Here is a 14,874-nt window from a genome sequence, read left to right as displayed (position 1 = left end):
GAAACTTTAGATTGATCTAGTTCCTCCTGCTTTTCTATTTATGGTTTGCATAGAAAACTTCTCATGAACTTCTGCTGAAGTATTTGGTTGCTGCAATTGTGATGTTGGAATAGCTTGCATTTCCCACTCCCCTTCAAAAAGGCTTCTGTTCATTATGTGGTGCTTTAAATGACCATGTTGTAACAGTTAGCAGTTCTGTTGGGAACCTCTTGGTCATGTGGTTAGAGAAGTGACTGCAGTGAGAGAGGTTTTGAAAATGAAGTTAATTAAATATATGTTACAGCACTTTAGCACTAGGTAAATTGCTGCCTGTAATGTGTTGAGCAGATTCTAGGGTATCTAGGATAACACTGGGCAAGTCACAGCACAACACTTCTGCAGCCTTGAAAACATTCCTACCAACATTAATAATCAAAATACCTCCATGATGCAGATAAAACTAATGAGCCAGACAAGCGTGTTTGTCCAGATTTTTAGAGAGAACCAGTGTCAAGTTCTCATCTCTTGGTGTTGTGCTCAGAGCCTGCTGCCAACTCTTTCTCTCTAGCAGAAATTTGTTAATGGAGTCAAATACAGTTATAACCAACTGTAATTTTAAATTCTGTTGTAATAAAAGACGGGATTTTTTGCACCTATCAACATTTACCTCTGATAACAATCTATTACAGGCTTTCAAGTGGGGGGTATAACGTCGTGATACATGCTGTGGTAACATTTTCTCTGTTCATATGTATTTTATTGTTCAAGGATGTAGGTGCATGTCTGTCAAGAATCTTTCTGTGTAGTATTTCACTTAATATTAAGCTTCCCTACAGAATTACCCAGGTAGCTCATTCCCCTTATTACTTCTTTTTCCCCACAAGCCTCAGTTAAAGGTATGTTAGAAAACAGAAGAAATTGCCAAGAGGCATCTCATTCAACTACCAACAAAATGTCCCAGTTGTCACCTGAAGATTTTCTTTTTGTTTGCTAGATCAGCAGGGAGAAGTTTTCTTCATCCTGTTTATTTTGAGGTGTATATGTCCATGGGACAGAACTGAGGTTGGGAATGTATCTGCAGTAGTGTTTGCTTGGAGGAAAAAGTCAGAGCAGCTGAACGTGTCAGAAACAAATTGTTTCTTTTGATTTGCAAGAAGATTCTAGTCGTGCAGTTGATTCATGGTGTCTGGGCTGTCCTGTTCCTGGTCAAAACAATACTTTGCGTGCAAATAAGTACGTGGTCTTATGCAGACGTGAACCTATCACAGAGCTGGATGAGATAAATCTGAGTCTAATTATTGCTGCTCTGAGGAAGTCAAGGCTGTTTTGGTACTACTTGTGAATTTTAGGGGGTGTTAACAGTGTCTTTCAGCCTGTTGTCTAGTCAAGCATTTCTAGACACAATCAGGGCCTTAGACTGAGGGTTGCTTCCTCTGAACTTGTTTACAGTGAACCAAGGTGACCCTGCAATCCCTTGTGTGAAGAGGCAAAACATATGCATTTGATTCTTATCTGTTTGTTCCCATGCAATGGGGCTTGTAATGTTGGTTATCCTAGAAATACACGTAATATTGGTAATTGCTGTGTTATCACTTGCTAGGCATGTATTTGATGGTCCTCTGCTTCACAATATTCGTACTTCAGTATTAAGGTTATGATTGCAGATACACTGATATAGTGGAAATTCAGAGGTTAAGGTGGCTATAAACTTGAGTGCTCTTGGTGTATGAACAGCTGCCATGCTGTTCCTTGAGTATTAGCCACCTCTCTTGGACCCTCTTCCCTCTAGGGCACATTCCCATGAGATTGTTTCAAGAAGATGCCTGAAGAGATCAGTTATCTCTTCAGGACCTTACTCAGGACCCCGTTTCTTTGCAGGATCCTGTGCTGCACCATGTCATGGTCACTGCAGCCAAGGCTGCCCCCCACATTCACATCCCAGCCAGTTCTTTGTTGTTAGTTAGTACAAGGTCCAGCAGCACATCTTTCCTCATTGGCCTCTCCACTACCTGTATGAGAAAGCTGACATCAATGCTCTGCAGGATCCTTGTGCACTGTGTGCGCCCAGCTTCCCCAGCAGGGATGGGGGTGGCTGAAGTCACCCATAAGAACCAGGGTGTGTGACTGTGAGGCTCCTTCCAGCTGTCTGTAAAAGACTTCATCCACTTGCTCCTCCTGATCTGGTGTCCTGTAACAAACACCCACATCAGCATCACCCTGCCTGCTCTGCTCTTTAAACCTAACCCATAAACTCTTGACTCGCTCATCATCCTCCCTGAGACAGAGGGCCACGTGTTCCAGGTGTTCTCTTAAATGAAAAGCAACTCCAATGTCTCGCCTGTCTTTTTAAACTCATAATTTAAAACCCTCCTGTGTTTGTACAACACTTAGATGACCAGATGCCTCACCCTTTCCATGTTGAGTTTTGAGGCCTGAATTTTTACTTAACTTGCACTAACCAGTTTTTATTTTGACTCCCATAATGAAATATTTCAGAAGTATAGAAGCTAGACATAAAACTTTGTTACATGAGGTATTTGGTTCTGCTGTAGTTGCTGTGTCTCTCTTGCTTTGCTGTCATGAATGAATGAGCTTTCATTCCTCCCTTTTCTCCAGGAGTTTTTTGAGCTCTGGGTCGTTTTTTTCGCTCCTTCTACCTAAGCCTTGCCTCAAAGTGATGCTGTCCTTACCAGACCTTGTCAGCTGATGCTGACTGGGAGAAGCATTCTTGCTGGAGCCCCTCACTGTGCCAGCACAAGCATTTGTGGAGCTCTGCAGGTCTGGTTGTTAACTTCAGCTGATGGCTTCATTTCTACTGAGTTTGTTTTTGCTTGGATCAGCTCTCTGGTGTGGTTTGCAGCACACAGCCATGGTACAAGGCCATGCTGTGCTTGCACGTGAGACCGGGTGATACAGAAGTGAGAACAAGCAGCCCATGGCAAGGTGGAGAGCAGCACTGCTTCATCCAAGAGTTGTGATGGCTTGAGGTAGTTTGAAGTTCTTAAATGATATTAAAATGCTGCTATTTTAGATCCTTTCTGTCATTATACACTTGTGCCCTGAGCACTGTTTCTTTTCAGAGGTTCTGAGATGATACGTGGAGGCTAAACCCTGATTTCCAAACTCAAAACCAAATCCAGCACCCATAGTGAATGTAAATTTGGTTGTGTTTTACAATTAGATTCAACTTCTGTGTCTCCAGAACTACATAAGCATGCCTAGGTGTGAAATATTTCTTGAAGAATGTTCTCATGAGCATTTGAATTTCTGTTATTCTTAGATATGTCCCCTTGATGGCCATTTTCATTCAATCTCAGCTTTTGGGGGAAACTGGCAATAGCCACCTCCTAGTGGCATTTGCTGGTCTGGATGAAATACAACAAATGACATTTATTTAGGTTTCCAGTTTTGGAGTATTGCTAAACAATAAAATTTCCTTGTCAATTTTCAAAATACTCAGCATAAACTTGGCAAGAGAAGTAGGAAAAAACTCACATACTTTTTGTACCGAAGCATGCATGGGTGGATGTGGGGAAACTTTATTAAGCAACTGCACATTTGCTGTCTATGCCCTTATTTGCATTAATAAAAGAAGCTGCCACTTCAGTGTCAGTCAACACTGAAGATGCCATTTGTCCTTGAAATGTACTCCAAGTTGTTGTTTGGCACTCTTTCCACAAGCAGGAAAACTTTGCACTGGGGAGAAAGAATAGAGGAGAGAAAAGAACAGCAATCCTATTGCCTTAAAATTGTTTTGCATCATCTGTGGCCAAATGAGAAATACTTGCTGTGGTTGTGACTTGTTTTCTTGTTGGACTGTCTGGAGTAAATTATTAATGGAATTTGTTTACAAAATACTCCAGTCTTCTGTTAGCCCCTGTCATTTACTGCGTAGGGCACGTGTGAAAACTTGTCTAGTTGTCTAGTGCACTGATAGAGCTAGTGAGACATTTGGCTGAGCAAGTCTCTATATGTGATGAAATATTTGGACCTGCACCCACCAAATTTTTTTTTTTTTTTTTTTTTTTTTTTTCTAGAAACAGATTGCAATAGTCTGTGTTAGTTTAGAAGGCTGGGAGAAATTGTCATCTAAAATACAAGCAGGTCTTTATTTTCATGAAAGCTTGTTGTTCTTATTTAAGGAAATCTCTTCTTATTACAGTGACAATCACAGTTCACAGCCTGCTGTGCTCTACTGACATCTTCACCTCAGTAGCAATGGAAATGATGCCATGAATGCCTTTCTCCCCAGGTGCTGAGGAAGTCTTGCTGCTCGCCAGAAGAACTGACTTGAGGAGGATTTCCCTGGACATGCCGGATTTCACTGACATTATTCTGCAGATAGACAACATCAGACATGCAATCGCCATTGACTATGACCCTGTGGAAGGCTACATCTACTGGACTGATGATGATGTCCGGGCAATCCGTCGGGCCTATCTTGATGGCACCGGAGCCCAGACTCTGGTGACCACGGAGATCAACCATCCAGATGGGATTGCTGTGGACTGGGTGGCCAGGAACCTGTACTGGACGGATACTGGCACAGACCGCATCGAAGTGACCCGGCTGAATGGGACATCGAGGAAGATACTGATCTCCGAAAACCTAGATGAACCTCGAGCCATAGTGCTCAATCCTGTAATGGGGTGAGTTTGGTGTTTAGTGAGAGCCCTGTGGTAGGTCTTGGGATCCAGCTTATGGTCTCCTGAAAGTGAAAATGTGCAAATTGCAGGATGATGCCTGTACCGTTTGTCAGATATTCAGGAAATGACTGGTTTTCCCTTGATTCATCCCTTTAATAAGTGTGTACATAAAAGGTGACTTCTAAATATATGTTCCTCAATTAACCTATACATTGGGTGTTTGGTTGAATTTTCTTTTCTCTGCATCTTCAGTGTTATCCTAACTATGAAGGAATTGGGCCACTGCATATTTTCAGCAGTTTAATTTATTTACTGCTCAAACTTTATATTGTCTTCACTGATTGCTGTTCAAGCTGGCTGGTGTGCTGCTGTTGGAGAAGCAAAAAGCAAATTCTTTCAAAAGCAACACAGACCTTAACTCTTGTCTTGCCTGTTGCATGCATTAACTGTTTCCTCTCTTTTCTTTTTTTTTTTTTAACAGCTACATGTATTGGACGGACTGGGGTGAAAGTCCAAAGATAGAATGTGCTTATTTGGATGGCTCAGAAAGGCGAGTTCTGGTGAATACTTCTCTTGGGTGGCCTAATGGCTTGGCACTGGATCTTGAGAAAAACAAGCTTTACTGGGGAGATGCAAAAACAGATAAAATTGAGGTGAGTAAGAGAGCCATACTTGGGTGCATTTGTAGAAAACAAGTGCAGTTCTCATATGCAGTTTTTGTCTTGGGTACCTTTACCCATTTTTGGAGGAGTCTGTTGTTTCATTAATATTAAAATGATACTTAGCATAACAAGACATATTTGAGAAGAAAGGAAGTACATTCATGTGGTTCAGAAAATTTCTGCAAGAAATAGTATGTTTGTTATGCGTACATTGCTCCAAGTGTAATTTAATTGCTTGAAATCTCAGGTTTTACCTGAGGCTTTTGCAACAAATTGGGACACTCAGGTAAAATTTGTTAAAGATGTTTTGGCTTGTCTGTGGTGCTTAGAACTGCTATCTAAAATTGCTGAATGCAAAAGACAGTTCATGTACAGGAGCCAGTGGATATGGAGGCCCTGGAAAGCCATATTTCAGGATGTTAATGATTGTGATGTCCAGATTTGTGGACAAGAAGTAAATTTTAATGTACCTAGTGCTTTGAAAACAATATAGGCAGTCTGTGCCTGAATTTGAGGAGGGAAATTTCTACCTTGGTCACGGCCTGTGAAATCAATTGAGTTTTAATGTTGTTTGGGGTAGCAGCATATGCAACATTTTTTGATAAATAATTTAGATAAATAGATTTTGAGGAATGACTGCTTTCTAAAGGTTTTGCCATCAGGAAGAGAGTAAACTAGATTGTCTGCTAGCTCCAGAAATTTAACTTCAGTGTTTGGCAGTAGCTAATACTGAGTTTGATGACTACCAGAGAGATCCTGTCTCCCCTTACCTTTCAGCTTGCAGGACAGGGAACATTCCAGATGCCACCTTTTATAGCTGGGGCTGCCTTGTGTTTCATGGGGTTAAGCAATCTATTGAATCTGTCTTACTTCACTGTCAGGCAGCAAATCCAGCAATCCTGTTTGGTTTGACATCAAAGTCTAGGAAAACCAGAGAAACCAATGTAAGGGCTTTTTATTCACTCTGGTTTTCTTTTGTGCTACACTGCTGGCCCTAATACACACAAAACTTCACTGTATGTCGTTTGAGGTGGGGCGTTTCCAGTTTCACTTGCTGCTGCAGTCATTCAGCATAAACTCATTTTCCCATGCTTGTGTTTTGTTGCCAAGAACATGCCATTTTAGTAGCAGCCACTATGTCTCAGTGATTTGTTCTGTATGTATGTATGTTGCATCCACAGCTTGTCAGAAACAAAAATCAGCTGACTTCAAGTTGAGGATACATATTTATATTTTATACTATAGTTGACCCAGCTGGGTATTGGGATTTCTCTTTTTTTCCCAATGGACATGTACAACTACCTTGAAGCATGTTACTGGATAAATTTACTTTCTTTTCTCACCTAAAACCAGCATAAATGGGATGGTAAATAGTAAGCTGTAACTATTTTGTAGCTCATTAGGTAGCAAAAGGAAGAAAAAAAGCTGATGATGTTTTGGGTGGTTTACTCTCTTGCTACACTTCAAGGAGGGAGTTCTTGCTTCATCTTAAATGACATTCAGATTTATGCTGAGGGCTCCTGAAGAAGGAAGTCTTCAACCAAGCATTTTGCCCCTACACAGTTCAGAAAGTTGCACTCTGCGGCTGCATTCTACTGCAGAAGGCAAAGAAAGTGCTGCCTTGTCTGTGCTGAAGATGGGATCCCAAAATTGCTGTTAGATGGTAATTGAGTATTGCTTTCATCACATGGCATGCCTTCAGCTGCTTTCTACATAGAACAAAACACGAGAGTGAATATAGCTTGTGCATATTTGTGTGTATCTCTGCTTGGTATTCTGCTCTGGCTTCTGGTATTCTAGATCTGCAGGGAGTCATCTTACTCTCACTGGGAAGGCCTGTTTGAATTTAAAGTTCTTAAACAGTGAATGAACTTTGTACAGCTTGGAAATTTGATAGGCTGAAGGCACCTGTCCTGTTTTTCCTGGACCTCGGGTTTGAAATGCCCTCTGAATGTCCCTGGGTGGATGGGTTGGTTGGTTTCAGGGGTGGTTTTGTTCCGTTCTGGTGACATTACTTTTGGGTGCACTCTTCCTCATTTAGAAAATAATCTCTGCAGAGCTGTTGAGGGGACACCAAGCATCACCCTATACCAGGAGACTGTGTTTTATTTGTGCATGGAGAACTTCACAGGGTGAAAACAGCAGTTACCCTTTCCTGTCAAAACCCCTTTGCTAACCTTCCCATCTGCAGCATTCAACTGCGATACAAAGGACCCAGTCACTTTGCAAGCAGTTTGCATCCTGAAGAAACCACTTGGCAAGGCTCGTCAAAATTTTGTGTGACAGGAGCCTGCGGGGCTTTCGCTGCAAATTTGGCACCCTGTGGTAACACTGTTCCCAGGTTTTAGGTTTATTTTTTTAAATTGTTTTGACAAAGAGTATGGCAAATAGAAATTAGATAGCAAATTTTGAGTTGTGTCTGTTGAAATCATGTGTTTGTCCACACAGCTCCAGCTACAAGTAAAGGGCAGGGATTAATCCAGCTGAACTTTGGATTTTACTGACAGAGAAAAGTTACTTTCCAGGAACAAACAGCAGATTAATAAGGATTACAAGATTCCAGCAGAGAGAGAAGCAAAAGCCCATGTGTATAGTTTCCTAATTCTTCTTTAAAAAAATTCTGGCAAGCCAGGTTTTCCCATGTATTATTTCTTCAGTATTTGCTTAAAGTGCCTAAGGTATAGTTGCATAATGAGCAATTATGAAATTTTCAGCTGCCTGTCATTATGTATGCATTTTAGTTGAGCTTGTGCAATATTCTTGGAATAAGTATTCAGCAGACTATCCCTTCTGGCAGCTTCCCCTCGTCACCCCCTTCCATTTCCCCTCTGTTGACAAATGTCCTTCATTTGGGTTTTTTTGGGGGGAGATCTATTATCACATAACTATCACATACAGTAAGTCTTTGCAAGTTTATAGGGTGTTTTAAGTGTAAGTCAGCACTAGATGATGATCATGGAGCTCACTGGAATTTCTTTCCCAGGTGTAGTTGTGTGGGCTGCCCTTGAATTTTCAAGAAACAAGCTTTATAATTAGTGTGTTGTTGATCACATTCTGCATAAATAATGTAAAAGGCTATTTGAAACAATTTGCAACTTAAATATAGGAGTAAGATTTGTAGAAGTCAGTTGTACTGGGGTGAAAAAATAATAATTGAACTAACTTAAAGCTGCTTTTTCTAAACAAGTCCAAGTATACTTCACATATTACACTTTATTTTCCAGTTATTTGACCTAAAATATGCAGTATTTAGTGTATACATTAAACATTTTCTCATAACTGATACATTTTTGTATGTGTGTTTCATTTTTCAGCAAAGGATTAAAAAAAACCTATGCAATGTAATAAACTACTTGAAAGACATTCTGTAGTGGTTTACTGAAACAGGCAAATCTTACAGGGAGAACAACTAATTTAAACTTGTTGCCACATGATAATTAGCTGTAAAAATCTCAAAGCGTTGTTTTTCTATCAATATAAATGCATTTTAGAAGACCTAGTTTATACTTACATTAATGTAAATAATTCCCACACTGCATATTTATATTAATATATGAGAACAGAAAAGTTAAATGGATATAGAAATAAGGAATGCAGGATCCCCTTAACTGAAAGAATAGCTCTACAATCTTAGATTAGTCTAAACAGGCAGGTGCATTAATAAAATTATTTAGATTTATAACAGTGAGGGAGCCTTAATTTCAGTGGGGTTTTTTTAAATTTTTCAGTGACATTCGATTCAATTCAATTTAAAACTGTGGCAAAGAAATGTTATGAATTGAAGCTAACATTGGTTCTTAGATGAACGAGATATGTATCTCCTATACTTTTTACTACATTCTATATTTTTTACTTGTGATAAATTGGTAGATCACATCCTTTCCAGCTGCAAGTGCTACCTATGTGAAGTGATATGCATCACATGACGTTGACATACAATGTGTTAATGTTGAATAGCACGTGTCGGAATTGGGCTGGCAAACCTCGTGCTTGTCCCTGCAGTTCATATAGCTCTGTTCAGCTCTGTATTCCTGCAGCTCCTTTGGATGCTGCCACTTGTGGTTTTTCTGTTTGCAATGCACTCCTCTTCTGACTGGCATTAAGCTGTGCTGTTGGGGGTGTGACATGTGTGCATGTTTGTGGCTGTTGGGTATGTTTTTTTGTTGGGAATTGTCTGTGTGGTTTGTAAGCATTATATACCTCTGTGTTTTTATTAATCTGAAGTAGCTGTCAGGCCTCTGTATTGCTCTGCCTTTAGCTTGAGGAACCGTGAATGCTGTTGTAGGTGGATGGGGATTTTTTTGTTTTGCCTGAAGGGAGCTGCTCAGCAAACTTCTGTCACACGAGAGCTCTGTTTGTAGCAGTGTCCAAAGACCAGGTGTATAACCAACTATCTTTTAAGCTTCTGGAGGGGTATAATCTCTACTGGTGAGCTTGAGACCAGATTTAGACCAGGAGCCACGTAGCCATTGTAGAATGGATAGGAGGAGTCATTTGGAGGAAGGATTACCTTAAAATGTTGTTACAGGGTTCTTTTTTACTGAAAGAGTGACAAAGTACTGGAATTGTCTGCCTGGGGAGGTGGTGGAGTCACCATCCCTGGATGTGTTTAAAAAAAGACTGGATGTGGCACTCAGTACCATGGTTTAGTTGAGGTGTTAGGGCATGGGTTGGACTCAATGGTCTTGAAAGTCTCTTCCAACCTAGTTATTCTGTGAATTCTGTGAGTTCTTAGAGTTTGATAAGACTGATGATAAATCAGTTATGTTTGCTTTTCCCAGAGAGACTTTGCTGGGATGGAACATAGACTTTCAGGGAGGGAGGGGAGCTGTATCTTTGACTAAAACAAGTTCAATTTCTACAAAATTATGTACGGCCTCACAGGCGTGTGCACCTGTAGGAAGAAGAAAGAAACCTGGCAGCCAGGGGAAAAGGATCTTTATTCTTTCTTGTTTAAGAATCCCCACTCTCATCTGTCTGTTGATTGTGTTCTGCTTGCAACACCAGACTCATCACCAGATTTGGGGTCAGGAGTAAGCACCTCATTCCTGACTCCCAGGGATCTTAGTGGAGTCTCAGCTTCCTGTGCAAGGAAGAATTTTCTGCTTGTGCATATTTGGAATGATCTTGACTAATTTGCTGTCATAGAAATGATGTTGCAGTTTGTCCAGCCTTGAACACACCAGTCTGTAGTGTGGAACAGACTGCCGAGATGACATACAATGATCTGCAGTGCTCAGCAGGTCAGACCGGTGAGTGATTTCAGATCTTAATGGCTTCTAGTGAATTTAAACTCTTCTGAGTCTGTTACATGTTTCTAAACCCTGAACTGTGGTTCAGGATTTCCTGATGTGATTCTCCATCTTTCTGGAACACAGAAATATAGCCAGCCTCAATCTGTCAACAAACAATGCACATTTCCTGTTCAGGAGCATAGAGCGTTCTAGCACCACTCTTCTAATTACAAGATCAGTTTGTCTGTGTTTTGCTTACTGCTTAATTAGGCATTTCAATATTTTGAAATTATTATTTTATGCCTTGCACCACATGAGCTTTGTTTACTTCTAAGAGGACTTCTGCCAAGTATGGGAGCTGTTGAAGAAAGTCAGATCCAGTTTCACAGAATTAGATGTTTTAGATCAGAACAGGAGGGTCACACCTTTCTGCTCTAAGCTAAGAAGAAAGGAAGTGTTCACAGAGCAGAGAGACTCTTTGACCAAAGGGAAGAAGATAAGCTTATGAAAGTGAATTTCCTTCTGTCCCTTTTCAGTGTTAGCTGCCAGGTGAATTTGTATCTGAGCCCTGAGAAGTGAAAGGTATGACAGTTTTGAAGAAGAAAGTATTTATTATAAGGAACACATCCAAGCTGTGGCTGGTTCCATCCTGTGTTCAGTAGTGCTCTTGGAGATACATAAAGCTTTCCATTCTTCAGCAAAATTTTCTTGAGAAAATTTTTTTCTGCTGTTCTGGGTGGGATGGGGAGCGATGGTGGAGTGCCTCTGCAGGTGAATGATGACCTAGACTCAATTAGTCTGGTCTTTATCACCTTTTGGCTGAAATGCAGCGGTCCAGTTGACAGGGGTGTGGGGGCTTCAGTCCTCAAGGTATGTACCGTGTCTCCTTGGCAGCACGAGGTGCCGTGAGCACATTCTTAATTCTTTAAGCTGACATTTCCCAGATAACTAACTACAAATCAAATTCAAGATGCCAGTTCTTTTCTTCACAGCCTAGGCCATACATATGGAAAAGGCAGCTACGTGTCTGAAGTGAAGACTGTTGTCTGGGCTACTGTTGAGCATAAATGGATTTTCCATAATAAAGGAAAATCTTTTCTGTAGTAAAGAGATTTTTTTCTTAGAGGTTATGCTGAGATACTGGATTAGCCTTCTCTCTTTCCCCCTTCTTCAATTTTCAGGAACCGAAAAGCATCAAGGAGTTCTGTTTCTCTGTTCCAAGTGCAAGGTTCATATTAGTTGACCTTACCTTCAGCATCATAAATAACCAGAAATTCTCATCTGTAAAGAAGTAGAGCAAAACCAGCTTTGCAGCAAAACCCCATTGTGTAGAAGCAGTTGCAGCAGGGACTTCTTGTCCCACCTAGATGATACAGGAGATGATGTGGCCTATGTTAGTCATATCACTTAATGCACTAATAGAAAACTTTCAAATAATGTTTTTATTGAATGAGATCCTTCCATAGGATGGTTTTTATCAGACGTTCTCTTAAACTTTTCTGTGCCCTGCTTGGTACTGTATCAAATAGCTTCAAAGTGAAAAAAACCCATAAAGTTTAAATCCTCCTTTGAGTCTTTCCACACTCAAATTTCTACCCGTATGAACTTACATTAATCTATAACAATTTGTGATTTATTGGAGTTGATGTATTGCCATAAAGCCCTCTAAATCTTGTGTAATTATCCAGGAACTCTTTTGGTTTGTACTACTTTTTTAAAGGGACAACTCAAAAAAGAAGCAACTGACAGGCAACTTCTAAATTTGGTCTTTGTGGAGTGCTCAGAAATTACTTCTGTATGTGCAGCTTTTGCCATATTTATCGAGAGGAAATCCTGAGGATGTATTTAAACTACAAAGTTGAAGAGTTATTTGAGTTTTACATGTTTGGGGCTCTCCTTTCTCCCTAAAGAATTATTTTAGGCTATCTGATTTCAAATCACCCTTTTCCTCTTGCTAGGGGGAGAATTCTGCTTTACTTCCATTGCTGGGATCAGCTTCCTGTATTTAAAAAAGGGATTTTGTATGTAGTGGTACAAAGGCTTCTGTACCTGTGAAGTGTGGAAATGAGCCTCTCTTTAAGGGAGCCTGATGTATATTCTAGCACAGAACAAGTATGTCTTTTTCCAGTTGCTGAGAAAAAGTTGGCTTCTATGGAAGTTGGAGTAACTTTGAGTTTGCCAGACTAACAGGTAGGATAGTTGAGAGAGGTTTTAATTTGGTAACCGTCTCGAAGTTACTGGCTATATTGTTTGTCAATAGCTATGATTTCCTTTAATGATTTAATTTTCCTACTTTCTTCTGTATTTTCTCAAGAGAAATGCTGAATTTGCCATAGAGCTTACCTCTAACCTAGAGAGAAGGTGATCTTTGCTGCCCAGGAGTTGTGATTTCGTGAATAATGTCTTATAGAAGGGTTGGAAGAGACTTGTTTCTCTAATGTTTTGTTTGTCACCATAGTCTGGGAACTAACTTTTCACTGGGAAAAAAGTCCTCCCCCTGCTCTTGTTTGAACCCTTTCTTGGTGTTTAGTGACCTTAGATGTGAACTTCTTAAATGAAGAATACAGAAATATTTTTTGCCACAAACACAAATTCCAACCTCCAGTTTCAGCTTTGTTGGGTCATTTTTTAAGGCCATCTGCATTAGTGATGGTATTTCACAACACCACAGAACATCATATTGGAATGTTCCAGATGGATTGTCTTGAGCAACGCTGGGAGGGCAGGTGATGGTACCACAGGTACCTGTCAGCACAAATTTCTGCAGTTTTTGCTTGTGAAACACATGAAACATGGATGCTGTGAGAAACAGGAAACTTGGCGTGCTGGGCTGGCCTGGTGAGGTTCCCATGCTTCTGAAGAGCTCACACTACAAATAAAGGTGTGGAACTTGCTTTTCATGCCACCTCTTATTAGTGAAATTTTGAAAGCTGTCAGTACCATTTTTAGACTCATATCATCCAGGCCTAACGAGAGAGAAATCTAACAGACACACATGACAGCCACCACCAGCCTACCCTAGTTCTCCCAAGGTTGCCTGCAGTGGTGGGAAATTTTTCTGATAAATGTCGGTAGTGTGGATGAGACCAAAGGTTTTTGTGTCTATTTATCCTTTCTAAAAATTCTTCAGTGCACTGATGGGATAGCAGTCACTCAAAGGAAGACTTCCTTTGCTTGGCTTGATTGACCAGAGTCATTCTGTGGGAAAGGATGCTAACTTATTCTAAACTGGAGGTGACCCTGGCCTTTTTGTGAGCAATAAAGACATAATAGAGGCCCAGTTAGGGTTCAGCGGAACCCCCACAGCCATCTGCACACTTCATTGGCAGAAGTGGCTTTCACTTGAACTTGCATTTGACAAGTGTTTTCTGTCTCTTTCTCATTCAGAAGGGTCCTTCAAAGCCAAGTAATTGAAATGCTTTCACCCCTCACTCCTTTTTCTCCTTCCCCCAGACTTGCTTAAATTGCAGGGCAACTGGCATTCAGTGTTAAACGAGTAAAAATGCATCCACTTCCAAAGCTCCCACTTTCCTTCCCTTCCCATAGGGAAGTTTCTAAATAAAAACCCACCATCTTTTCCACACTCTCCAGCACCAGCTTCATAAAGGAAAAGTTGGGGGGAAAAGTGTTTCTGTTGCAAGACGCGTACCATTTTTCTCCCTCCCTCCCTCTCTTTTTTTTTTTCCTGTGGGTTTTTTTTTTCCCTCATCAGGCTGGACTTTTTGAAATGAAACACAAATCAGGTCTCTGGAATAAAAGGTTGTGAGTATGCCTTGTGGCATTTGGAATGAGGCTATTCACTGCCTGAATGACTATAAATAGAAAGCAAGGAGCTGCGTATTTCTCAGTTCAGACTCCCTGCAAAGAAGCGCCCTTCTCAGTTAAAGGGTGACTTTTTGAAAGAAGCCTTGTTCCTTGAGCTGAATTGAATTGCTCCAGGAATTCTTCTCCTTGCAGCTTGCATAAAAGGCGTTAATCTCTAATTTATTTCTCCTTTTAAAAGGCAGTGTACTCCATCATAAATGTATATTCTTAGCCATGTTGCCAGATATGCCTGTCATGTCTGTACAGAGTTGCATGTAAAAAAATTCTGAGTGCAGAACATTGTTCTGGGCAATTTTTGTGCCTGAAAGCCTTCTTTTTGGCTCTGGGCCAGCTGTCGGCTCCCTTTTTATCTGGTATTCATTCTTTAGTGAGAAGGCTAAATTAGCAGCACTCAGGTTTTTGTGGCTTTTTTTTTTTTTTAAAGAGATCGAGGAACAGAATGGGAATTGTGATTGATTTTTATAATAAAAGATTTGATTCTCCCCACATACTTGTGATGTTGCCGATGGTAAGAGCTCCAATAGGTTA

At 40.5% G+C, this 14,874-nt stretch overlaps 1 protein-coding gene across 1 annotated transcript in view; it reads left to right on the top strand.

Annotated features, from left to right (window-relative positions):
• The window catches only part of LRP5 (LDL receptor related protein 5), a 134,928-nt gene that overhangs the window by 61,985 nt on the left and 58,069 nt on the right, over positions 1-14,874 (top strand). Inside the window, exons 6-7 of the mRNA XM_068193808.1 lie at positions 4,232-4,628; positions 5,107-5,278. Coding sequence (XP_068049909.1) covers positions 4,232-4,628; positions 5,107-5,278 — 569 coding nt within the window. The remainder of the gene's footprint in view (positions 1-4,231; positions 4,629-5,106; positions 5,279-14,874) is intronic.

The sequence above is a fragment of the Anomalospiza imberbis genome, chromosome 6, assembly GCF_031753505.1.
Source record: "Anomalospiza imberbis isolate Cuckoo-Finch-1a 21T00152 chromosome 6, ASM3175350v1, whole genome shotgun sequence".
Classification (NCBI taxonomy): domain Eukaryota; kingdom Metazoa; phylum Chordata; class Aves; order Passeriformes; family Viduidae; genus Anomalospiza; species Anomalospiza imberbis.
This window is presented reverse-complemented; position numbering and strand designations above follow the sequence as displayed.